Source organism: Columba livia, chromosome 1 (genome assembly GCF_036013475.1).
Source record: "Columba livia isolate bColLiv1 breed racing homer chromosome 1, bColLiv1.pat.W.v2, whole genome shotgun sequence".
NCBI classification, from domain to species: domain Eukaryota; kingdom Metazoa; phylum Chordata; class Aves; order Columbiformes; family Columbidae; genus Columba; species Columba livia.
In genome coordinates this window covers 160,119,778-160,144,766 of record NC_088602.1, presented here as the reverse complement: position 1 = coordinate 160,144,766, position 24,989 = coordinate 160,119,778, and the positions used below count along the sequence as shown (strand labels likewise).

The window sequence follows — 24,989 nt, the reverse complement described above, 5'->3', positions numbered from 1 at the left end:
TGCTTTTGTTGAAGTTTCATCTCTTTCTATTCCAGGAACTGAGTCTAACAGTCTTCAGCTTAAATGAAGTCCCTTCTTGAATATAGTAACTGTAGCATGTTCTTTAGGCTCAAAAACCCCAGAATTTTCTGAGAACCAATTATTTCTGAAGAAAAGTAATTTGACTATTATTTCACAACTAAGGTAACTTTCCCTTTGGCAGTAGTAATGTCTTACAGAGACATTTCTTGAAAATCAGCAACAGTGGCTGACTCCTGCCCTGAAATCTGCAAACACAACTCCTATTGATTTTATGGGCTAAGTACCCAGCCTACTCTACATAGCAGCTAAGCACCCTTAAGCCCTAACAGACCATGTATACTGGCTGTGGACCAGCAGGCTAATCCAGAGGATGCCTGGCCCTGTCCACAAGGGAGAGAAGAGGGGGATCGACACCTGTTCTCTGGATAGATACACTCCGCACGGCTGCCCAGAGTACTGGATCTGTTCTGTGCATCCTGAATTTCTCTTCCCTGCTACAGGTAGGACCCTTTGGAAAGAAAAAGAAAAAAAAGAAAGGGAGGAGGGGAACTAAGGTTTTTTAGTCTGTTTAATAATACTTCTAAAGACTAGTCTTTGGAAAGTATGAGGTCAGGTACTGAGAGACATGCTCTTACTGAAGATCCACCACTGCTCAGGGAGGCTCCCAGTGCTGCTGAAGCAGGCTGGAGATGCCAGGTGGCCACCCAGCTATGACACATCATGTTCTTCTACTTTTCCTCCTCAGCTGATTGTCATTACCCCAGGAAAAAAGTCCAGCACCTGGCCGCGACATCTGGGACAATGCCCATGCTTCCTTGACCCCATGGCAGTGTGTTTTATAGTCAGATCACCTCTTGATGTGTCACTGGTTTTAGCTCACGGGAAATTTGTTGCTGCCTACTTCCGTCAGCACAGGCGCAGGGCAGCAGCCCCAGACGCTTGGGCCGGAAGGACTGGTAGAACTTTTTTAACTTCTACCCTACCACCATTTGTTAAACACATTTGTTAAAGAGCACACAGAGAACCTGCTGCTGAGAATGACATTGTATTGGCAGGGAAAGAGTTTGTGAAGTCTAATGAGATTTTTATATTTAAACTACCATCTCCTCAATGGAACTAGTAGAAAACTAGTTCTCAAAATAAATTATCACTGTCCAGAGAGGAAATCATGAAGAGAATCCTATCTTTATGTGATTATATAGGTTTTAGTTATCTTTCTGCCCAGTTTAAATCCCTAACTTTCATAAATTCAGCAATGATTTTCTGAGGATAAGTATCAGTATTTGCATAAGTCAGCACCTGAGATCTATCCAACTAATAGCAAAAAATCTCCCCAGAGCTGTTGGCTTAAGAGTTGCACAAATTCTGTTAGCTATCTTCTGTTCCATCTGGGATTACATTTTTTTGATTTTTTTTTTTTTCACTTTCATTTAAAATATTACATTAATTTACCAGGCACAGCATCCCCATAAGAACCACTGGACGAAGAAAGTAAATGCGCATGAGAATGACCCTGCAGCTGATTCCAGTACTGGGAAGTCCAAAGGACTGCTTCTGTGCTTTATGTGAAAAATGGGCTGTTGTGATGTTCACTATCACAGTGTCCAAATCCATTTGACCTTTGGGGCTTAAAATATCTCTATTGCAATTTCTCATCTGCAACTGAAGATGATGTTTCCTTACCTAATAGAAGAATTGTGAGGTACTATATATAGATGGCTGTATTACTGTACAGAGTGTACACAGATACTATGAGGAGCATTATATAAAAGCCACCTGGATTCCCATCACATGGTTGTAAAAACATGAATGGGACAAAATAAGTTTGTGGACCATTGAATAGTCCTCGGTATGCAGCTGTTTAAGTCCTTGCTGTCTCTATTATGATTAGTTTGGAAGGGGAAATGAGTGAAGAAGCTGTGATTTAGTTAGGCCACTTATGGCAGTTTTCAGTTGTTCTACGAAAGCCGGAGGCTGGATCTCAGATGTGCTCTGACCTAGGCTGGCTGTGGACTTGGAGGGAAGGTCATATGTCAACACGACAACTTCGTAAATAGTTTATGTTTCTTGTCCCCTTCTCTCAAATATCCAGTGATGACTTATCTGTGACAACTAACTCCTCTCTCACTTGAAAACCAAAATCCTCAGCTGAGGCATGACAGTCCTAATACGTGTCACAACAGTCCTGTTGGTGTTACATGGCTACTCTGATTTGTAATATATTCTTTAGGTGGATATGGTTTTGGAAAGAAATGTGAATTCCTCTGGAACTATTACTTAAATTCTATTGCCAGGACATACAGTAGTATTTCAGGAAAGTGTTATGACATTAGAGAAGAGCTCTTTAGTTAAATAATTTAAAAAAGACTACTTTCATTGACACACCCTACATGTGAAGATGGATTAAAAATGGTGTATCCATCCAAAGTAGCCAAAATTCAGACTCAGCAATTCTAGATGTAGAGTAGAGCTGAGGAATGAAATTGCTGTTGGGTAAGCAGTAAATATAACAGAGCATCCAGAAGGCACTAAAATCTGAAGTAATGTCAAGTATGCATGCCTACAGCATGATTTATACCATGATATTTCATACGTGAAGAGTTGCAATAAAAGCTTAATAACATCACCAATATTGTAGATCTGTGAAGAAGTAACTTCTACAAAGTGTTCTTGCTTATTTAGAATGCCATCACATTTTTATAGCATTATGACACTTGGTAAACATCCTTACTTACAGCCAGGAAGTGTTTGTGTAGAAATCCAAGGTGAAGAACTGCCATAACCAACATTCGTACTAGCAGCAACTGTGAATCTGTACCATCTGTATTTTTTCAGTCCATACACAGTCTCTTCTATTCGGTCATCCACCACATTTTCATATAAATATTGATGTATTTCAGATTCAATACAATCCTTCGTTTCCCAGTCACTGCAGTGGATGGACTGTAGCTGTGTGGTAATCTTGTAGTTTTGAAAGTAGCCAAGGATAGATTTCGGTGATCTCCAATTCAAGGTCACACTTGTTGATTGCACGTTGGAAAAAACTATATCCCTGGGAGCACTAGGAACTACAGATTAAAACACTTGTAAGATATCTTCATTTGAACGAAAAGTGATTGCAACTATAACCCTTCTATCCAGTGTTGAAAAAAATATTTTAATAAACAAATCTAAAGACCAGAATTCAATTTCATATGGTTAATAAGGAGTAATTCCTTTGGTGTAAAACACACCGTACATATATGGGTGGCATATATGTACTTACTATAGGTATTGAAATAAAGAAAAGTACTTGTAGGTGTGGCATGCAGGGTACAGTTTTGGGAGGTGTAACATTGCTGTTGCTACATTTGGGGCTCTGTCTCAACTAGGGGTGGGAATATCAAGCAACGTTATTTTTGGCCTTACCATTGCATCTTTTACTGCTGTTGCTAACCGGGATTTCTCACCTCTCACTCAGAAACACCCATTTGTCTCCCTCTCTCTTGGCAACATATGAAATCCTCAAGCAACACCTCGAGGTTTCATAAGTGTCCTTCTCCACCTTCTGAATGGAAAGTATCAATACATGTAATATGTTTGTCTGTCTTTATAGAAATGCTTTACAAGCTGTTCAGTAAACAACAAAGTAAAAGAACACCAACTGAAAGAGCTAAATAATATGTCAATACAAAGGAAACAAAAAAAAAGAAATTTCCAACAAGCTTTGCTTCTGTGTGTTCATACATATGTACATGTACACAGGTTATATTCATGTGCATGGAAACAGAAGAGGCACATGGATGTATGTACATATACATACACACACGCACATACATTTATCCGTATCTCTATTCAGCCAACCCAGCTCTCGCAGGCTGGATGCAACATATGGTTTTTTGCTATAACACATAGTCATACAGTAAGCTAATATTATCTCTAAGACTCTGTAAGATAATACTAATACTCTCTGTGGCAAAAACTGTGCAGAGAAATCAGCTCAGAAATCATTCTGTGCACTTAGCTTTAAAGAGTGCTTTAGAGTCTTTGGGGGAAGGAGTATCGCTGGTAAAAGAAAAACATATGATACATCCTCAAACTGAAATTGAAGAAGCCCCAAGGCTTACATAAAGAATAAAAGAATCCCAGACCAACGTTACTGGGCAAGAAAGAGAAAACCCTCTGTTTTTTCCTCAGCCTTGTGAGAATATCTGATCTCTGCTTTCATCTGCAATAAATCATTTATAAAAAAATCATAATATAATCAAGCTGAAGCCTCTCCATTAATTCGGAATATTTAACATGAAATGTAAATTCTGAGTCAAACCAAGCTGTGACGATGAAAAGGTTAGGAAACTCAAATCACTTCAAATGGGCCCAAAGCAGCTGGAACCTGCCGGAGAGGGGTCAGCCACAGGAACCGTGGGCTCTTCCCTTGTCCTTCTGCTCAGCCCTCACACACCCATACACATCTCAGCATGCAATAGCCCCATGTGCTCCCACCCTGCTGCACTCTAAGCAAACACAGAAACAGAGCAAACTAAGAAAAAAATATTCACTAGAGACAGCTTCCATCATCATACTCCGTACTATCACATTTAAAGTTGTTTTGCTCTGCTGTTCTAGGCATGGAGAGAAGCACAGGAAATAGTAACTAAAAGCAAAACAGGCAGCATCCTTTTTTCTTGATCATAGTTTTAGAGATGTAACACTCAGTTTGTCCACTTTCAGAAAAATAAACACTGCAATGTTTTCATAATAGCTCTATAAACTGTATTTGCTACTTGTACAAATTACAAGAAATGGCTTAATTTGACCTTTAGTTAAGGGAAAATCAAGGCAGAGAAGTGTTCAATTACCTATCTTTTTCCTTTAAAAGTCCCTTACTCTGTTGCAATACAAGCTATTATTATCTGCTAAGATACAGCAAAGAATATGAATCTTACATGCTCGATGATGATGATGATGGTAAAATGTGGGACAAAATGGATAAATTTATTTGAGTGAAATAAAAGCTACCATCCAGTCTCACTCTGAATTTGAATTAAAGTATGTTTAAGACCCACTGCTATATATTCCAGGACTTAAAAAAATTAAGAGTCAGCAATTCCAAAGATATCTGAACAGATAAAAAATTAAAGAATTTAAGAAAATATAATTCTCCTCCTTCTCAATCAGAGGGGATTACTCTTTTTTTGATAAGCAATGTGACCTCACCTTCCCAGGCGTGCGACTCCAGGAACTCTTGTTGCAATAGGAACAGCCAACACTGGCAGGTTTGGAATAAAATTGTGGAAGTATGCAACATGGGGATGGAAACAACTGGATCTAATGCCTCTTAGTCTATCATCACTGACTTCCATCTGGTGAAAATGATTATTGGACTATACTCCAATTTAAATGAAAGACTGGATCAAATACTGAAACAGGGGCTTGGAATAAAGTAGGTAGTAACCTGCTGCTTCCTGGGTGCCAAGAGGAAGGCAGAAAAATATACCTTCGCTTACTCAAACGTGCATCTAGTAGAGCCATGGCTGGCACAACTACAGTCTCTGTATCTAAATCAAGACAGGCTGAAGAGGCCAGTCACAAGCAGAAAGAGCACTGCCCGTGTTCTAGCCAGCATGGTGGGTTTCCCTTCTCAAGGAGAGTACCCTGTTCCCCCAGTTTCAATAGGGATGAAGCCATCAAAAAAAACTGAGAGACTGAAATGTTGCAGTAAAGATGGAAAAGACACTCAGCAGTTTCACAGAACTGGAAATTATATTCAGGAAAAGTAACAGTGGCTGTGATTTGTGTGCTCTCACAAAGACCAATAAAAGTCTAATAAAAACTCCATGAGTTCTCCTTGTGTTTGGTGGAAAGAGATTAACTCCCAGAGAGCAAGGGAAAGAACTGAGGGCAGAAAAATCATGTTTCTCTTTCCATCTGTTCTTTTTCCCACTGACTACGGAGGGAACCCATCCATATTACCCTCACAAGGCTAAAGATACTATCTGTGATTAGCCCGATGAGCAACACTACACGAAAACCACCATTTTGAAAGATAAACTCACAGGTATTGTAATGACAGATTAGACAAGTACTTCTCCTTTCATACAAAAACTTTTATTGCTATTTTATTTCATTATTTTTCCAGTTTACTAAGACCCATATAAACAACATATTTCCAACCCATGAAAGAAAGAGTCAGTGGGAAGAAGACATGAGAAAACTTTCTCCACCAGTGCCTAGAAAGACCTTGAAAATGGAATCAGAGCCTGAAACATTAGTCAGTTTAAAAGTCCATTTCATCTTATTGCTTACACAGACAAATCAAATATACATGTAATCTCTCATTAGAACAAGTGAAAAGATGTGATCTGAATGTGGAGCAAATCAAAGAGCTTTGTTCTGAGGGCCACCGTGAGGAGCAGTGACACCCAGTGGCACAGTGCATTTGATGACAGTGTTCAATGAGACAATTTCAAGACAAATACACTATTGGGTTACAGATACAAAGAGGATTACAATTACTCTAGCATGGAGAATCAGATTTCCATTCCTCAAGAATGACTAAAATTCCCCCAACTTTTTCTATCCACAGATGGTACTTATTTGAACAAACCATTCCATGCTTCCTAGAGTAATCATGCAGCTTGTTTAAATTTTCCAAACATGACTCAACTATGATGAAGTGATCACTGTTCATACTAAAAACAATTAAAGGCAAAAACTGCATCTTTATCAATTATTCTTTCAGATTAAACTGGAACTGTAACAAAGACTTATGTGTCTGCCCTTATATGCTGCTGCTTTGATATGTCTGTCCCTAACAGGAACTTTATTATTCTTCGTGGTTTCCAGGAAGGTGCACTTAAAGAAAAGACAAGAAAAAGGCTGTGTTTGTGTTGGTGTGGGACACTAATTGTCTAAGACTGTGTTCCGATTAGCTGGTTGGCATTCTAGTGTTAATCCAACATCTGAATTTCCCAGGAATCATGAGTAGGACCCATTACATCTCATCATCATATATCTGACAGCCATTCCCTATTGAATTTTGTTGCATTTGCTACAACTCATCTAGCTCTGAGAATAGGGAGTTTTTCAAATGCGAAATTTTTCGTGCAATGTAGTCTATCGTTTTCCATTTAATAGCTTTTAATTCAGTTTCTGAAAGCCAGCCAGGGAGCTGGCAGAGAGGCTGGCTGCGAAATGCCAGTGAATTCAGTTTCTGGACTTGAGGAGGAATGAGGTATTTTCAGGTTCATCCAACATTGCTCACATGATGGCCGAACTCGAACAAGAAGTGCCTGAAGCCAGAACCACATGGGATTTCAAGCTCCTAAAACCTATTTATGTGCCTGAACTCACACTGAAGTTGACAGAAAACTAAGCACCTAAATAGAAGTTACTTTCACAGATCTTGGCGCCAGTTCCTTGCACTCATCTGGTTGCAATGCTAATCAACCCTTCCAAAGCTAGTGGACTGCTCTGAGATTAAGTATTTATTTGAGAACCTAAATGAAAGAGAATTCCTGGTAGAAAAATTACCAGGACTGTGCAAAGTCTCAGATCAACTTGAATCGTGCCAGTGGATCTGGTTTAAATCAACAGAAATACTCAGCAGAAAAATCTTACTCACAATGCAAAGACAACCTAAGGGCAGCAAAGGACACGCACGAAAAAAAACTGCTGAGAAAAGAAAGAAGTTACGGCTTTCTATAAAGTCTTCTGTGGAAAGCAATGACTACAGCTGCGCGGGCCGGGAACAGAAGACGGTAATATGATATACCATAGTTCCTAACGAAGTTAATAAAAAAAAAGTCTGCCTACAGAACAGCTGCTTGTAGCTGGAGTTTGGATTAAAAGAACAGCGGCAGCCTAGAAGTCAGTTGGGTGGTATTAAGAACATCAATAGGAGGAAAATGAAGAACAAAGTAGAACTGATAGCAGTGGGCACACGACAAAAGAGTCTTCAGAAAATGGAGATATCTGAAAAGAAAATTAATATTCTATATTGATTAACTGTATTAATCTTTGAAAGCTTAGTTACCCAAAGGAGTTCCCTGGGTTAAGCTCATCTTCCTTATCATACTAAATTGTACTCCGGTATAGACTGCTAATTTCAAGGAGACTCATCATGATATAAAATCCTGCTCAGTATGAACAAGGACATCACAAATAGGTTCCAAATTATTTTACTAACATAAACATGTAAAAAACTGTAGGCTAATTTTTCCCATGACTTGGGACTGATACTATCAGACATGCTTTAAAGGAAATTGCACAGTTGAGAACATGTTTTTAAAAAATCTCCTTGGACTGTGTCTCTAAGTCTTCAGCACATTAGAAAATTCAATCTCTGACTATGGGATTTAAGCACTGAAAAATCAAATCCTACAAATCTGAGGAGAAATGCACACCTTGAACATAAGCTTAGAAAACTAGTGGAAAGCTGTTATTATTCCAGTCTGAAATTAAATAAGAATGCTCAGCTTTCTGAAAACAGGTCCATCATCTACTTTTCAGCAAACAATTTATTTGACCTGTACGTGTTTTCAATGTCATCTTTATATATATGTCACCACCATTTCTTATACGTTAATCTAGAGTTGACCTAGTCCTCAAAAAATATTTTTTTCCATCCTACACTATATTATTCTTCTATTTTTATCTACCTGCTTATAAAAATAACATCAATGCAATTTCATTGGCAGCAAAGTAATCATTGCATTTGTCTAGTGAAGATTTGCTATAAACATCAAATACATTAACTGATGTCTGAACATACCAACTGATCAAAAAATCTAAAAAAGAAAAAAAAAATCACATTAGGTTAAGAAAATAGAAATCTGGTAAAAAAAAATCAGTTTTAGTAATCTTGGAAAGAAACATTTCAAAAATTCTTAGTCATGATTCACTCTGCAATTTTTGGATGCTTTTTCTTCAGTACAGTTTGGAAATACAAATTTGCAACATTGACTGAACAGTGAAACACACTGTTCTTATGTGTAGTAGTGACACCATTTCCAGTGATGTGGCTCTGCAGTAGGTTGATTATTCCTTTAGATAATCAGGCCAGCACACTGCACTGCATGTCATGCTTGGGGCCATAAGGACCGCTTTAGGGTACGCACTTAAATATGTCTTCCATCACGGTCATCTGTAGTTCTCTTCACAAGTTAATGAGGAAGTTAATGTATAATAACTCTAACTTAGAGCTGCCATGAGCTGCCATGTCCCATGAAAAGGATTCATGTTGGAGGAATTTCCATGGACATGAAGAAGGTTTTAAGGCCACACTGTGTTTTGTGCCCCTCATGGGCCTGGATGAAAAAAAAGGCCCACATTTTCCAATGGGCACCTCCATCCTGGAGGTACAAACACAGAATCTTTAAAGATTCCACTTTGCAGAGAATAAAGATATTTTGTGGGCAAGTAACAACAGATTATGTTAATTTGCCACCTCCAAACCAAGAGACCGAAGAAACTTTCCCATTACCAATCCTTTCGGGCACTACTCTCCTTAATGTACAATGCATAATTCTGTGTAGAGCTACAAGTTAGTATCGGCCAGCAAAATTAAGCACAGATTAAATTAAAAAAATGTTTCCTGGACGAATTCCTAGCTGTATTTCTTTTAAATGCAAGTTATGAATGAATCTCTGTTTAGTAGAAAGCAAATGGTAAGGACTGACACTGCAATACAATAGGGGCCTCAACCTGTTCCAAGGTTCTGTGTTCAGTTATTATATTAAGTAGGACCAGCAACAAGGAGTGAAAAAATACTGTGTGTCTTAACACTATAATCAATATGACAAATAATTTCAGAGAACAATAAAAAGCCTGTGAAGAAAAATCTAGCTTAAAAAAATTGAAAACAGCAGCAGTTTTCTTTGGATTATTCATGCTTTGAACCACCCAAATGTCTTTTCAATAATTTTATTGTTCTTAACTGAATATTATGCAGGTCCTAGACTTGTGAGTTAACTGAATCTTCACAGCTTTAGTGTGCCTTTTGGAGAAGTTTCTTACCATTATATGGCTCTTTCTTCCTTCTAAAAGCTCACTCAACCTTAATGAAATTTCATTTTAATATGTGCATTTTCCTGAAAATAACCTAAGGATAGCTATTCAGTCATAAAAACCTAATTCATTTATGCACATGCACTTGCTATATTATCTTTCATACCCTGTATAATATATTTAAACACAAAGTAATATTACCACTACAAAGCTGTCAATTTTTATAACATACTGCAGCCCAGCAGAGTGGTTTACCATGACAGTGGAGCTAGATTAGACACAAAACACTACTAATCTCCTCATAAATTTAATCTTTGTGATTCGTGTTTAATTGTACCCAGATATGAACAAATTTACCTCAAAAAAAAGGCAAATAATCTTGCTAAGAATGTAAAGGTCAAATACTATGCAGTGAGACACTGAGCCAAATCCGATTTCACTTTATGTCAGAAATAAATGCATTGTCAGTGACTCAGTGCTGGCTACATATTCTGTGACTAATCTTAGACCACCATAAATAAGAAGCTGACAACAGCTATAAAACTGTTTCCATTCCCAACCATTAATCTCCAATTCCTAGTACCTAGTCACCACAAAACAATTCAAGCAAATGTCCTAATAATAACTAGTTTGTTGTAAATATGACTAAGCAACAACATGTATGCCCATGCTAAAACAGCAAGAAAGGGTCTGTGCACTGTAGGCAGCAAAAAAAACCAAAAACCAACAAATATGTACTGTGGTATAAATCCTTAGGAAAACTCTCACTGATAAGAGACACAAGCCAAATATTGTTAGAAAATAAAGTCTGTGTTTTTTCTTTTTTTTTTTTTCTCCTGCTAGTAGAATTCTGTGTAACACACCACAACAGATGAGCAGCCTGTCTCTCAAACCCAGGCTTAATTCCACATCCACAACTTCTCCAGGCTTTCCTCAAGCACTAATTAACAGCCAATCCCAAATTTATCAGAAATCACAACAATGAAGTTTCCCAGGTGCCAGGCTTCTTTAACACTACTACTAACAGAAGCCTTTCCCCCAGCCTCCCAGAAGTGAGGTACTGAGGAAGTCTCCTGGTCTCCTCTGTACCAGAAGGAAACACGCCTCCTATAAGAGTATCTCCAAAACCTTTGGGTTTTGGACAAGTCCAGTTTTAATTGTGCATCAGCCCACCTATCTGCACATACACCCCTAGTTTTGGTTTTACTCCAGCTCTGAGTCAGGGCTGGTTATTCAGTAGCCCTGACTTAAAAGAAAGGGTGGAAAGTTATGACTGCAGTTGAGAAGTGTACTTAGGTGCACACTTGCACGCATCCAGATTCAGCACAGAAGTCAAGCTCACCACAGTATTTACAGCCAACGCTGTATGATATGAGTATGCTCACCTCTAATATTTAAACAATGCTTCCTTCAGAAGTGGATTTTGAACCTTGCTGATGGACAAAATTTTCTGAGGAAACTATAGGGTGGATGACCCAGGGAGAAGTTTCAGATCACCAAAGAGCTGGATTGGAGGGAACCAACAGGGATCTCAAAATGGCAGAATTTGTAGGGGGTCTGCTGTTGATTAGGAAGCCAGTCCAGAGAGGACATTTTTACCAGAAACAGGTATGAATGTGCCACCTCATTGTTCAAATAGGAGATGTGGTCAGACTTTGGTGGGATGGATGGTATTACAAGGAGTGGCAGTCATCAAAGTACAACCCTGGCTATTCTCACAATGTTGGCTTCATTACACCTGCAAGGGGCGGCTCTGCTTATCTCCATTTGGAGCTCAGTCATTTGATCTGGAACCAAAGCAGCAGAAGTGCACCTGCCGACACAGACGTAGTCTAGATTCATTCAGACATACACATCCACAAGTCTAAGTTTAAGTAGTGTGTTAATCAAAGCTCAGAGTGGGGCATTAAGGCTTTGTGACTAGGAGAGATCCAAAGTCTGAACCTGAAGAGGTTCATGCTGCTCAGGAAGCTACCAACAGGTAGTCTAAGCATAAGGGTAATTCTGATTTCCTCCAAGCTTAGATGTCCAATTCAAGTCTGCATATTAGATCTATCCTCCTCCACTTATCAACCACAACATAAAACCTGTCACTGACATAGACTCTATGTTTTTTCTGACATAACTGAGCAGAACTCATTCTTTATGTTTAAATATATGTGTGAATGAACGCTGCCACTCATCATTTAAATTATTTGATAACTTAGTAATTAGAGTGTTATGAAAGTTAGGTTTGGTTCCTAAATATCAGGGGATACAGTTGTGTCCTCCCCATCCCACCCCCAGGTTTCCTAATGATCCAGCTGTTCTGAATTAAAAGACTCCCTGAACTCCACTGCATGAATTGAGGTCACTGAAGAAGAAATGGCACTGAGAAACAAATGCAGTAATTTCTCCTGTAACTCAGTGGGAAGGTGAAGTCTTGCCCTGGATCCTACTTGCTGAACATTATTTTTTATTTTTATACCGAACTATCAGTGAAGACATAAAAGCCAAGAGAAACAACCCCAAGAGCAGAAATTGCCCCTAACTGGTGAAGAGAACTGAAACAGGCATGTACTTCCTGGACTGGGCACCGGGCTCCTCTCCATGTCCAATTCAGAAGCTGGACACATAGCTATTTACACAGCAGCGACACTGTATTTTGCACAGAATTGCATCTCTGAGTGCCTAAGGAAGTTTCAGGTGCCAAATGAAAGCACAGCCAGAATTAGGTAAAGTCTGCAGTGTACGTGGAGAGAGAAGGGAAGATGGATTTTGGGTGACAATTTTTGACTCCAATGCCAAAAAACCTGTCTATGTTCTTCTCTGGAATTAGCTCACAATTTTCTTCATTATTAAAAAATCTTTTTCCTCAAGAGTTATGCTGAAAGTCTGCTTCAAGAAGTTAAATGCTTCTTAATTGCACAAATTCTGAGCATCTGTATTGTTCTCAACACAGAAAAAGGTACTCTGAGCTTTTTAAAATGGCAAATAATTGCATTCTTATTAAGAAGTGTATTCTGAAACAGAAGAAAGAAGCAGCTCTGTTTCTCCTCATCCACTATCAGCACAAAATTTCAACAACAGAAGGATTTAGCTGTCTGAATTGAAAGAGGTATTTCAGGTCTCCTTGTTTCATAGTCATCATTTAAATTAAAGAAAAGAATTAACTTGAATAATCTGTTACCTTTTTCTGGAAGTGTACTGGCATTGCATATCTGTTCTTCACCTTCACCAGCAGATGTTGCAGCTTTTATTTTGAACTGATAAGTAAAATTGGAAGGCAGATTTCTGAAAGTATGCAATGTATCATAAGCTGAAAAAATTGTAGTATTTCCTTCAACCGTTATAACGTAATGAGTAATTACACCGTTGGATGAAGCAGGAGGGTCCCACTGCATTTGTATTGACTGCCAACTCGTTGCAAGACAATGAACATTCTGGACAGCATCTGGTACTTAAAAGATACATATGCACCAAAGATTAACATTTCCAAACAATTAAAATGGTAATCACAGAACAATATAGTCAGAGAAGCAGACCTATCATTCACAGCAAGGGCCAAACATTCCAGTAGCAGAAAAATCAATACTGGTAAAGGAACACATTGAGAGAACAAGAATATGTCTTTTTCCTCATTAGATGGTTCATTTCCAACTACTACAAACATGACAGACTCTCGTACTTGAAACAGTAGGGGCCACGTATTTGGCTTTTTCCTGGTTGTGTGCTCCAATTTTATTTTCACATCTGTTTGTATTTTCCCCATGATTTTTTTAATCAAAGTGTAGTAAAACATACACAGTAGTGTGAAACCCATAGACATACTCCATGACAGTATCAGCAGAAGAAGTTCCTTATTTATGTTAGCTTTGTTTCTTTTAGGCACTATATCATAGCTCTGCCCTTTCAGCAGGGGTATGACCTGCCCAGAAGTCATTGGTCAGCTTTCAGAGCTGTCGTATCAATGCTATTACCTTACTGTTCCCCATCTCCTTGCTGGTTCCAGCAGGAGAAACTTTTTAAAAGGCTCATAAAAATTTAATAAAAAGTAGCAAATACTATACTTAAGCTGAAAATAGAGAAACTATCTGTGAACAGATAGTTAACCTGTGAACAGGTTAAAAAGAACAATAAATTAGTGTCTCAGAAAAGGCTAAAGTGTACCAGCTCAGAGAAAGCGAATATATGGTGAGGGGTTCTGCAACCTACTTCATCTATTGAAACATGTCCCAGAATCCATAAAACAGTGTCATAAAAAACTGTCAGTGGGGTACCAGAAATTGAGGGAAACATGTTCATCATCACTGCACAGAGGTAAATGAATCTCTTTAAAATTATCAATTTTTTTTCCCCAGTTCAAATATATATATATATATATATATATATATAATTATATTTAAGCAGCATCTGCAGAACAAATAATAACTGGCATGTTTAATAAATGAGTTAGAATTCTTGGGTGAACTCAATGAGGACTGATCCAGCAATTACCTAAAATCTAGGTTGGAGGGAAAGGAGACAACGCTGCTGGTAGCTGAGCATAAAATCTGAGAAAACCCTGTAAAATATGCTTCCTTTGCTGCCAGTGAAATGGAACCTGGGATTTGGGAGGTCAGACACACGACCTAACCCATGCTGGTCCCCTGGCACTGTCAGACCTTATAGACTACATGAGCCTGGGGATCGCTCTGAGTGGGCAAAAGCGCTACTGCTTTGCACAAAGGCCAGTTTCTCAAACCTGCCGAGCTCCTGGGCTCTTTCTAATGAACGTTGAATATTCACTTTCAAGTGATACAATCTTTCATTTTGAAACAACATGCAACTTGAAAGGACATGTGGAAGGTATAAGACAAAACTGTACATAATTAATTAATTAATTAAACCAGCTATATTACATAGTCCTCCCCAGTTGCCAGGAAGAATAAGATCTAACAAATCAGGATATTTAATTAGTGGTGAGGTTCCCTTCCTAAAATAAGCTATAACAAAAATGTTTAAAATTTGTATTTGTTTAATACCATTTCCAGTCCATTTTCCAATCTTTTGTCCACCTGCTTTTGATACTGCTAAAGTTTCAGTTATTTTCACAGGGATCTGAATTATTGCTTTGATCTGCAAAGACTGATATCTATCTAATTTTCCTCCCTTTATCTGTGATGCTATTAAAAGACTTATAGTAGCCATATAAGCCTCTCATTTCAAATGAGGACATTTCTAATTCTATACTTCCGACAACAAACTTAAAACCCAGCCTATCCGGTACAATTGGAGTGTGAATTAGTGTTACATGGGCAGAAGAAAATGAGATAGTGTTATGTTACACTTTCTTTAGAGAGAAGAGGAAGACTGTTTTTCAGCCATATGAGGAAAAATATATAAACAGAACTGCAGCTTAGAAAAAGTCATGTCTAACCTGATTCCATTGTTGTAAACTGGACAGCATTGCTGAACTGATTGCCATTCCCAAGCCTGGTAAATGCAGAGACACTGATAAAATAGGGGCTGAACGGTTCTAATCCAACAAGGTTTGCCTCATGGCTTGAACCTGAAATGTTCTTAAGGAAGGAAAAAATATTAGTACGCAATTAATCTGTGTAAACTTGAAACTACTGAAATGAACACACTTCGAGTCATAGTCTTGCCTCTTCTACTCTGAGTAGCTTTTAGTGGAAGTAGTCCCTGAGCTTAACAAAAACAAAAAACAAACAAACAAACAAATGCAGGCTCAAATCCTTTCCTTTCCTTTCCTTTCCTTTCCTTTCCTTTCCTTTCCTTTCCTTTCCTTTCCTTTCCTTTCCTTTCCTTTCCTTTCCTTTCCTTTCCTTTCCTTTCCTTTCCTTTCCTTTCCTTTCCTTTCCTTTCCTTTCCTTTCCTTTCCTTTCCTTTCCTTTCCTTTCCTTCCCTTCCCTTCCCTTCCCTTCCCTTCCCTTCCCTTCCCTTCCCTTCCCTTCCCTTCCCCTCTTTCCGTTCCCATTTTCCTTTTCCCTTCCTTTCCTTCTTCTCCCTCTTTCGCTGTGGTTTATGAGGAAGATACACCAAAGGATGGTCACATAATTACCATAGTGTTAGAACAGATTAACCCCATTTAACTTCTCATTAACTTCTCTTTAACTTCTTCATCAGACTGATGAAGAGCTTCAAAAAAAAAAGCTAAAAAACACAGTTCAGTTCCTGGTAGCTGTTTTTCACAGAGGATGAACAGCACATTTTGTGCAACTGTTGAGAGGACTATAATAGCAGCAGGGAAAAAGCTGAATTTCAGCAAAAAAACCTGGTGAACATTTTGTGGGATCCAACTCACCAGAGCATGATGGTGCCTAACTATAATATTTCTATATAAATGGCTCTGCCTGTCTTGCTGCCACAACCTAAATCTAGTTTCTTGCCCATATAACATTACAAAACATGAAGAAATGTACGGCATAGCAAATGCATTCAAGCACTCCAGCCAGTTTCTGTAATCTCATTGAACTTGAGTCTGCTTCAGATGGACAGTGGGGAATATCTCTGGTGGCCTCCAGAGATTTCTTTCCAGAGACGTCTTTCCAGAGGCAACTGGCTGTAGAAAACACTGTTCATCTTCCATATATGCATTGTACTCCTTTTCTTCCAAGGATTATGGAAGAAATTGAGGGGATGACGGCACTTCATTCTACAAGGGGGAATAACAGCCAACTGCTCAAGGGGTAGCACAGCAGGCCACCACATGGGGACCAGTTTCCACAGTTCATATGCTTAACAACAGCACAAGCACTTGCCTTGCATGCTAAGTTGCTGCAATAAGGACTGTACGGCTAAGGGAGTTGGGAGTAATGGAGCTCCTCACAGTCCCACCACATTCCATGTCTTAAACTCAGAGCTCACTGCAGCGACGCCTTTTCCCTACAGCTTCTACAAGTCTCTTAGGTGAACAGAATTCACTATATATAATGGTTTCTAAGCCTGAGATTCAACCCGGGCCTCAGCTTGCTGCCATTACAGTACATGGTGCATTTCTTGATGCCATCCAAGCAACCAGATATAGGCTGATATAAATACCTTGATCAGTTTTTGTATATAATTTTATAGCATCTATTTCGGTTAAAATGTATTGTTATTCTTATTCTGCAAAAATAAAAAAATTCAAACTTCTAAACAGTTTCTAACCATTTTTCAAGACAACTAGGAATGTATGTCTTTCTTTTTGTACCTTGAAAGTCTGCAGATACTAAATAGCCAAACAAAAGTAGCCACAAAACAAGTAACTTCAGTCATTTTCTAACATCAAACTTACACCAAAATATGAAGTAAAGATTAATAAAGCTCATCATTAATGAAATACTAGAAGTTCAAAGCACATTAAAATGTAACAGTTTTTTTCTATCTAATTTTAAAAACGGAATTACAGGCATGGTAGGAGAGAAAGTGAACTGTCTTAACAAATAGAAGTTTAGTGGACCTTTAAAATTCTAGGAGCATAACAGACAGTTAAATTATTTGTCATATATTTTGTTTCTTAAACATGAAAAAAGTATTTATCTGTTTCTGCCAAAAAAATTAAACACTGTTAATTATGAACATACCTGATAAAATAGGTTTTTTGTGTTGTTTTGATAAATCTTAAAACTATATCTCATAATAACACCATTTGGCTGAGGGCTTGGATCCCATTTTAGCCACACAGAATCTGCAGTGTAGTTGGTAATGGTCAAATTCTGGGGCGGAGCTAATGGCACTGCAAAAGAGAAATGCTCTTTAGTTCCAAATTAGAAATGATCCAGGCAAAACCAGACAAGAAGCAGGAGAACGTTAGCTGCCATTTTTATCTGAGCTCAACAAAACAATACTTCATTGCTATTTTAAATATTTTCTTTCTTTTTGGCATGATGCAAATTCCATTAATAGGGAATACATGTTTATTCAGCAAGGAAACTTCTTAGAGAGCTAAGAAATCTACTAATCACTTAAACATCCCCATTGTCAGAGCTACGCATTTAACAAAAGTTGCGTTACGTCTATTACTGGAATGTGATGTACTTAGCTTCCTCAATATGCATTTACAAGACATGTCATTTACCATGCAGGTGAGAGGAGGTCCATGTAAAGGAGACCTCAGAAAGTGTCAGAAATATTTCCATGTTTTATCATTTTTCAGTTATGTGCGGGAATGAAGAGAAAGTTACTATTGCTTGCTTCCAAATCCCTGACACTTGGCAATCTGCAACACATTCCGCAGACAAAAGACATTTCTCTTTGGAGGTATTTTTGCAATCCTACGCAGAACGTGACCTCCTCTTGCACACAGTGGTGGGAGGAGGAGAACTCAGAAAATACTTCCCTTTTAGTGTTTCCTTCTTCTGAAACCTTTCACAGACTGAACAATAAATTAATCCTTCATCTCAACTCTCTCTGATATTCAGATCTAATACAGATGCAGTAACATAGGGCCAAAATTTCAAAGTCAGTTACAATTGAATTTGCTCACCTGACTCATCTGTGTAGAACTGAAGCATGGCAGATGGACCAGGTCCTTTTATTGTTCTTGCAGCTGCATAAATGCTGTATAATGTGAATGGTAGAAGGTCTTCCAAGATGATAAAATTATTGGTGGTAGAGAATGAGTTATTCCTTTCTGGCCCAAATAAATGTAAATCATAACTTATTATAACACCGCTTGGCTTAACAGGAGGGTCCCATGAAAGCATAACTGAGGTAGTTGAAAGATTGAAAAATGTTTTGATTATAGGTGCTGATTCTGGGACTACAGGAAGAAAGAAGAAAAAAAAATTATATAACCTCAGAAAAAAATACGAGTTACAATGAAAAATGTCTTTTAGTTATCAGTTAAAGCTGTGCTCTGAGTGGAAAATTCTGTTTCATGGTCTAAACACAGAAATGTGTGGCAGTAGTTTGTGTCCTTGTATAACAAAAAAAGCTGTAAGATATACACAACAATATATTTTTCTTTTAGAAAGCTATTTGTTGTTTGTTTGTTTTTTCTACATGTTGTTAAGTATGAATAACATATCTTACCACCTTCATCAGTTCTTATATGCAGACTTAGAGCGTGCAGTTCAGAAGATCCTTTGTCAGTGGCTGGTGTGATTTTCAGAATGTAATCAGTATATTTCTCCAGATTGTCAAAAACGATGCTTGTGTTGTAAGTAAGGAAAGACAATATCTTATGGGTTCCCAGTTGCAATAAACTTAGAGAAACATGAAAGAAGACTAAGCCATTTGGTTGAGATGGTGGAAGCCAGCTTACATTTACAGAAGATGAGGAAATGTTTTGATAGACCAGATTTTCAACAGAACCATCTGGGACTATGAGAGATAATAAGCAAAAAATAAATGCATGGATTACAGTAATAAAAAATCCTAAACCAAACCAGAAATAAATGCCCAAAATATGATTAGTTTGTAAATCTCATTTGTAACAATTTGTGTTTCACTATCAAAAGCAAAATATTTTGAAGGCACATATGAATAATCATCCATTTTTAATTTGATTAATAAAAGACTGGTTTGAGACAAATGATGGTTTGAGACAATATTTTTATGGCTCATATCCAAAGAAGTTTGTGATCAGAATGTCTTTCTTGCAAAGAAAAATACTGTAGTGTGGAAAACAGTACTTACTGGATTTTTTGCCACCATAAAAATAAAATAATTTTAATGTTAGAGAATATTTAACAAATGGAAGCACTGATATACACTGAACATTGAAGAAGTTATTAACTTACTATCCTGATCTGTATACACGTCTATTATTTCACTGGTTTTGTTTCCATCTCCAAAAGCTGTGCTTGCAGTTAACCATAGGGTATAATGGCTGTATTTTGCTAAGCCATCCAGAACTGCAGACTGGGAAACATCAACATTGCTGTCATTACCATAACTCGTGAAATTCTAAAAAATAAAGAAATAAATTGTTGTAATTGAAAATGTTATTTATTCATTGATTTATCTTTCTAGTTTCCCATTTAGCCACCACCACCACCAAGAGAGATGATTCACAGTAGTGTTCAGGAGACATAAACCTAATGACTCCTAATGAGTCCTGATTACTACTGAAATACTCAAGTAATTTATTGTATGATGCCTACGATTACTCCTTGTAAGTACTACAGAGTAGCTAATTGACTCCTCCTGTTGTCTGTAGTTGTTGAATTCCAATCAATCTTTTTTAAAAAACATACTAAATCTGGAATATTGAAATGTTTTTATCCATATTGCATCAAGAAAACAAAATATTATCATCTGCTAATTGTACAGAGATGACATGATCACACATGTGATTGTCTTGCCTGATCTGCACAAAGTAAATCAAAGACTTGTCTCACTTTATTCCATTTTTATGAGAGCAGATCTTATAGAAAACTGTCTGATTTTGAATTTAAAACTTCCAGTGGCAGAGATCTCACTGCAACACTTGACAAACTGTTCCTTTCGTTAGTTGTCCTTTCCATTAAAAACATGCCAATATTTCTAATGCAAATGTCTATATCCAGTGGATTGTGTTAAAATGAAGAAACCAACAGAGTTCCTTTTCTTCATGCAGTTACTTGCTAGTGAAAGGATTGCATTAGAACCAAGTACCACTTCCTTTTGAACTACAGAAAAAATTCCACTAAAACTGTGACTGTTGCAATAGTGCTCTGAGAAGGCTATTCCTGTTTAGAATAAACCATTTAGGAAACTAAAAAGAAAAAAAAAAGTCAGATTATTTACATAAGGTCAGCTATGTCACATGACTGAATGTGCCAAATCACCCGCTGCTTTACTGGAACCTGGCTTAGATGATCTAAAGAACTTTGGCTCATGATCTGAAAACTGCTGAGAGGTCAGGTACCCTCCAAGAACATTCAGCTCCATCTCCCGATTCAAAGATTCAGTATCATTCCTCTCCAGCAGCCAAACTGCCCCACTGAGCAGAAGGCATGGGCAGCACTTCTTTGGGCCAAAAGAAGTCCTCGTAATTTTTCTACATGGCAACAGTCTCATGATGAGCTGGTTTGCCCAACACCCTAGCAGACATTCCAGTTATTTGGCCTGCCCACTATTTTTGGTGTCACATCTTATTCGCACCTTTCATCTCCTTAAAATCAAAGCTGGCTTTGAATTAAATGATATCCTAAAAAAGAGAGGCTGAAATAGCAGACTTACTAAAATAGGCAACTCTAACATTTGCATATTTAAATTCAGAAATACCACATATAAACACAGGCATACTGAAATCGCATACTAAAAAAAAAGGGTTATATTTCTCTTGAGGAAAGTTCCTGCTGAAGAAATTACTGTTATACACTCTACCAAATACTTGGGTCAGTACTATGTAAATTGGTGGTTCAATATGCAATCTTGATGTCTGTCACCACTATGTACCAATTAAAATATCTAACATAGCACTCCATCTGTTTTTTTTTTTGATAGAAAATTGTTTTATTTTTCAGAAAATAATAGGCAACACTTCCATTCATTTCCTTGAGATTTTTATACCAGTATCTGAAGATCTGGTTTTGCCTGTAGTCACTAGTGCTCATGTAACATTAATAAGCAAACTTCATTTGGCAATAAAAAGGTAAGCCTTTGTTCTGACTGCAGAACAGAAGCTGCATCAGTGAAAATACTAAGAAATTCTACATTAATATATGTCTTCCTTCTAAACATAGATGGAAGCTCACACTATCTTCATGTAACTAACTGAAAAAGGCTAAGAAGAGGTTTTTCTTTACTCTTGGGAAGGCTAAGATACAGGAAACAGAGGACCGACTTCTCAGGTATTTAATTAAACTTTCTATTGCTCAAGCACAATATGACAGAAAACACCTCCTCACCCAGAAACATCATTCCACAACCCCCCGTTGTTATTGTTATTTATTGTAATTATTAATAATTAGTAATTGTTAATATCTAATAATAAGGTCCTGAAAATGACTTTAAATAATTCTCTGAGTTTTCAAGGTTAAAATGTCAATGGTACCACATCAAGTTTCAATTCTAGATTTACCGTGAGTTTAGTGGTATGAACAGCTGAAAATCCAGCTCTTAGTTTAAAAAGCATACCTTAACAATTTTGTCAGCTGTCTGGTAGTCAAGGACTTGCTGAACCAACATGAATGCTATAGCAACAGGCTTTTTGGTGGTTCAACAAAAACTGTTTTAAGAGGTAGTCCCCTTACCGTGAGAAGCCCAAGGACTGAGGACTACCTCAAACTTCTAATATGACAAAATATTAGAAAAGAATGAACACATAAGAGTAAGGGTAAGCAGGAAGAACTGTGTGGGTACAAACTAAGAAAAGATTAAACTTGCACTAATTTTGCCCTGCGGATAGAACACTATAGGAAGTTTTACAATTAACTGTGGCTGCAGATGAAAGCAAACAGCTCAGGATCTTTGGCTACAGCTGAAGAAATTCTTCCTTCTGTCCCCTTCTTCATCTATACATGAAAGAAGTTTTGACATAGCAAGGTATCAGATTATTAGAAGCAACTAAGCGTAAGCAATACACACAGGCCATGAAAGCATCAGCAGAAAGTCCTATCTTCTTCACCTCAGGAAGCGGCAGAAGTTTCCAGTGGCATAAAACTATAATTAGTTGTATACAGACAACACAGTGCTGCTGTTCTTCACTGCTAACCTTTTTCCCTCATTCTGTTTCATTCTCTAGGTTCATTGTACTGCACTGTTTTCATGAGTTAGAGTATCACATAAATGACTGTCAATCAGGTGAGAGTGGTGACACTGGGGGCTAATCCAAGTCACCCCTCAAGGAGTGTAATGCATACTGTTCCAGTACTAATGTAAGTGAAGTTATTTTCATTCCGACACCATCTTTTAAAAAAATTGCAGTGTATTTTAGGGAAGTTCCCCTTTTATCCCTATTTTTGTTATACTGGTAAAAGAAAATGTTTGCCTATTAATACAGCACACTGCTTGAATCCCTAGTCTGCATCCAAGGGCAGACGAAGACAAATTTCACTCTGAACTGTATCCAGTCATGTTCACTTATGTTGGCTTGTAGTACAGGGGTTGGATGATATGGGATCTAATGTTCAGTTTCTAGAAGGGCAGTGGGCTTCTTTTCTCCACTTAGCTCCTGGTTCCCCTGTCTGATTTGGCAGGGCAGGAAAGTTGTCACCTGTACTGAAATCCCTACACTGGATAACTTTCTCTGAGCATAAATTTGTATTTGTAATTAACCCCTTTCCCACTTTCTTGCTAATCAAAACACAAGCATAGAGAGATTGAATAAAAGAGTTTATTCAAGTCAATGGCATCTTTCAGCAACTTGGTCTAGTGGAAGTGTCCCTATCCAGGGCAGGGGGGGTGGAACTACATTAAGGTCTCTTCTGAGTGAAACCATTCTATGATTCTATGGTCTCCCATAGATGAGTTTTTAGCAATGAGACAATTACTGCCATAGATTCTTCAAATTCTGTCCTTGATAGGACTGAGAACATGAGCAGTATGATTGTTTTGAACATCAGGTAAGGAAACCACAGAGCAAAATTTTCAAAGCTGCTATTGCCAATAGTGAAAGCTCAAATTGTAGGAATCCAGCAGTGTCACAGAGAAGTGATGTGTCATGTCACCTGGGTAAGAAGTGCCCTTTGCCAGAATACATGCCATTGCTTTACTGCACTGAGGCAGAGTAGTGAACATAAATCAGAAAGTAGCAATTTCCCTAGACCTATGACAGCAAATGATGAAAGATAAAGCTGAACTTGAACCAAGCCTAGTGCAAATGACAGTTTCTTCTATACGGCTACTAGTCATTCCTCCCTCACTGACACTTTCTTTTACAATCTGTCAGCATCCCCCTAGAAACAGCCCCCTCACCTACCAAAATCCTCAGATCTAATCTCCATCACTAAATTTTTCCTTCTGCTGTTCTGGGTCTGAATCCCAGGTCTGAGCATCCCAGGCTCTCTGACTGGACAGCCACACTGTGATTTTCATGTAGACCTCTAAAGCAAAAAAACCGTCCATTATTCTTCTGCTCTACAAAGGTATGTAACTGGGGTGGGGTTTTTTTCATTTGTTTGGTTGGTTGTTTTTTTGTGTGTGGGTTGTTTTTTTTTTTCCCCCCATTTTAAAGGAAAACTATTTTTCCTGCAAGTTAATACATCATGTAAAGGAGTAAACTTTCGCTTTTTACCACCCACAAAGAAAATGCTTTATTCTGCAGTTACTGATTTTCTGTTTTTAGCACTGCTTTTCACAATCAGCGCTTTATAGGCATTAGGTTTTAATATGACTGAAGAGTTTGAGAACGTATGAGGAGAAGTGACAACTTGAGACAACAGAATAGTAGTAGTTTTAATACACCTTTTATGTTTCAGATTATTACAGCATTGGAAGATGTTAATTAGCCTGAGATTCTTCAGTCAGGTTACTTTTTGGGCATCTAGAAGATACGTTTGAAGACTCGGACCTCTGTTATTATGTCTTGACAAAGAAGCAGCTGAAAGACTGGCAGGGAAAGGCTGTCTGCAGTGGGTGAGTTTACCAGAAATGTGAAAAGACCATCTATTTTTTAAATTGTCTTGTATCCTCTCCCAAACTGAAAACACAGTTCTGACAAACAAAAGCAGAATGGTGACCTAGATGCAGAATAATCCAGCCAAGGATTATTTCCTTCTAAATGTGTGAAACACAAAATTACCAATACACCCTGCAACTACACAGTTATACTTCAAAGTTATAGACAGTTGTAAGCTGTGTGTGTGCATACAGCTTACAACAGCCTATATATGTCATATATATCATATATATATATATATCAGGCTGGCTTTCACACATGCATTTCTCCATAATGAAAAGAGCAAAATCTGACAGAAAGGAGCATGGTTGAGTTGAGTTTCCCTCCTGTTTGAAATCTGCCTTGTACCTATAGAATGCCAAGGTACAGAACAGGAGTGCAATGTAGATGCGGTACTTGCCATGCCAAATAGTGAACAGAGAGGCGTGTGGAGAGTTAAGGGAAGCAGACAGATTAGGAGTGAATCATG

At 37.9% G+C, this 24,989-nt stretch overlaps 1 protein-coding gene across 4 annotated transcripts in view; it reads right to left on the bottom strand.

Annotated features, from left to right (window-relative positions):
* The window catches only part of PTPRQ (protein tyrosine phosphatase receptor type Q), a 135,993-nt gene that overhangs the window by 49,187 nt on the left and 61,817 nt on the right, over positions 1–24,989 (bottom strand). For all 4 annotated transcript variants that reach the window (XM_065041380.1, XM_065041391.1, XM_065041399.1 and 1 more), the window contains 7 exons: positions 19,716–19,881; positions 19,006–19,296; positions 18,458–18,733; positions 17,556–17,707; positions 15,407–15,548; positions 13,178–13,447; positions 2,757–3,089 (listed from right to left, as the gene is read on the bottom strand). In XM_065041380.1, coding sequence (XP_064897452.1) covers positions 2,757–3,089; positions 13,178–13,447; positions 15,407–15,548; positions 17,556–17,707; positions 18,458–18,733; positions 19,006–19,296; positions 19,716–19,881 — 1,630 coding nt within the window. The remainder of the gene's footprint in view (positions 1–2,756; positions 3,090–13,177; positions 13,448–15,406; positions 15,549–17,555; positions 17,708–18,457; positions 18,734–19,005; positions 19,297–19,715; positions 19,882–24,989) is intronic.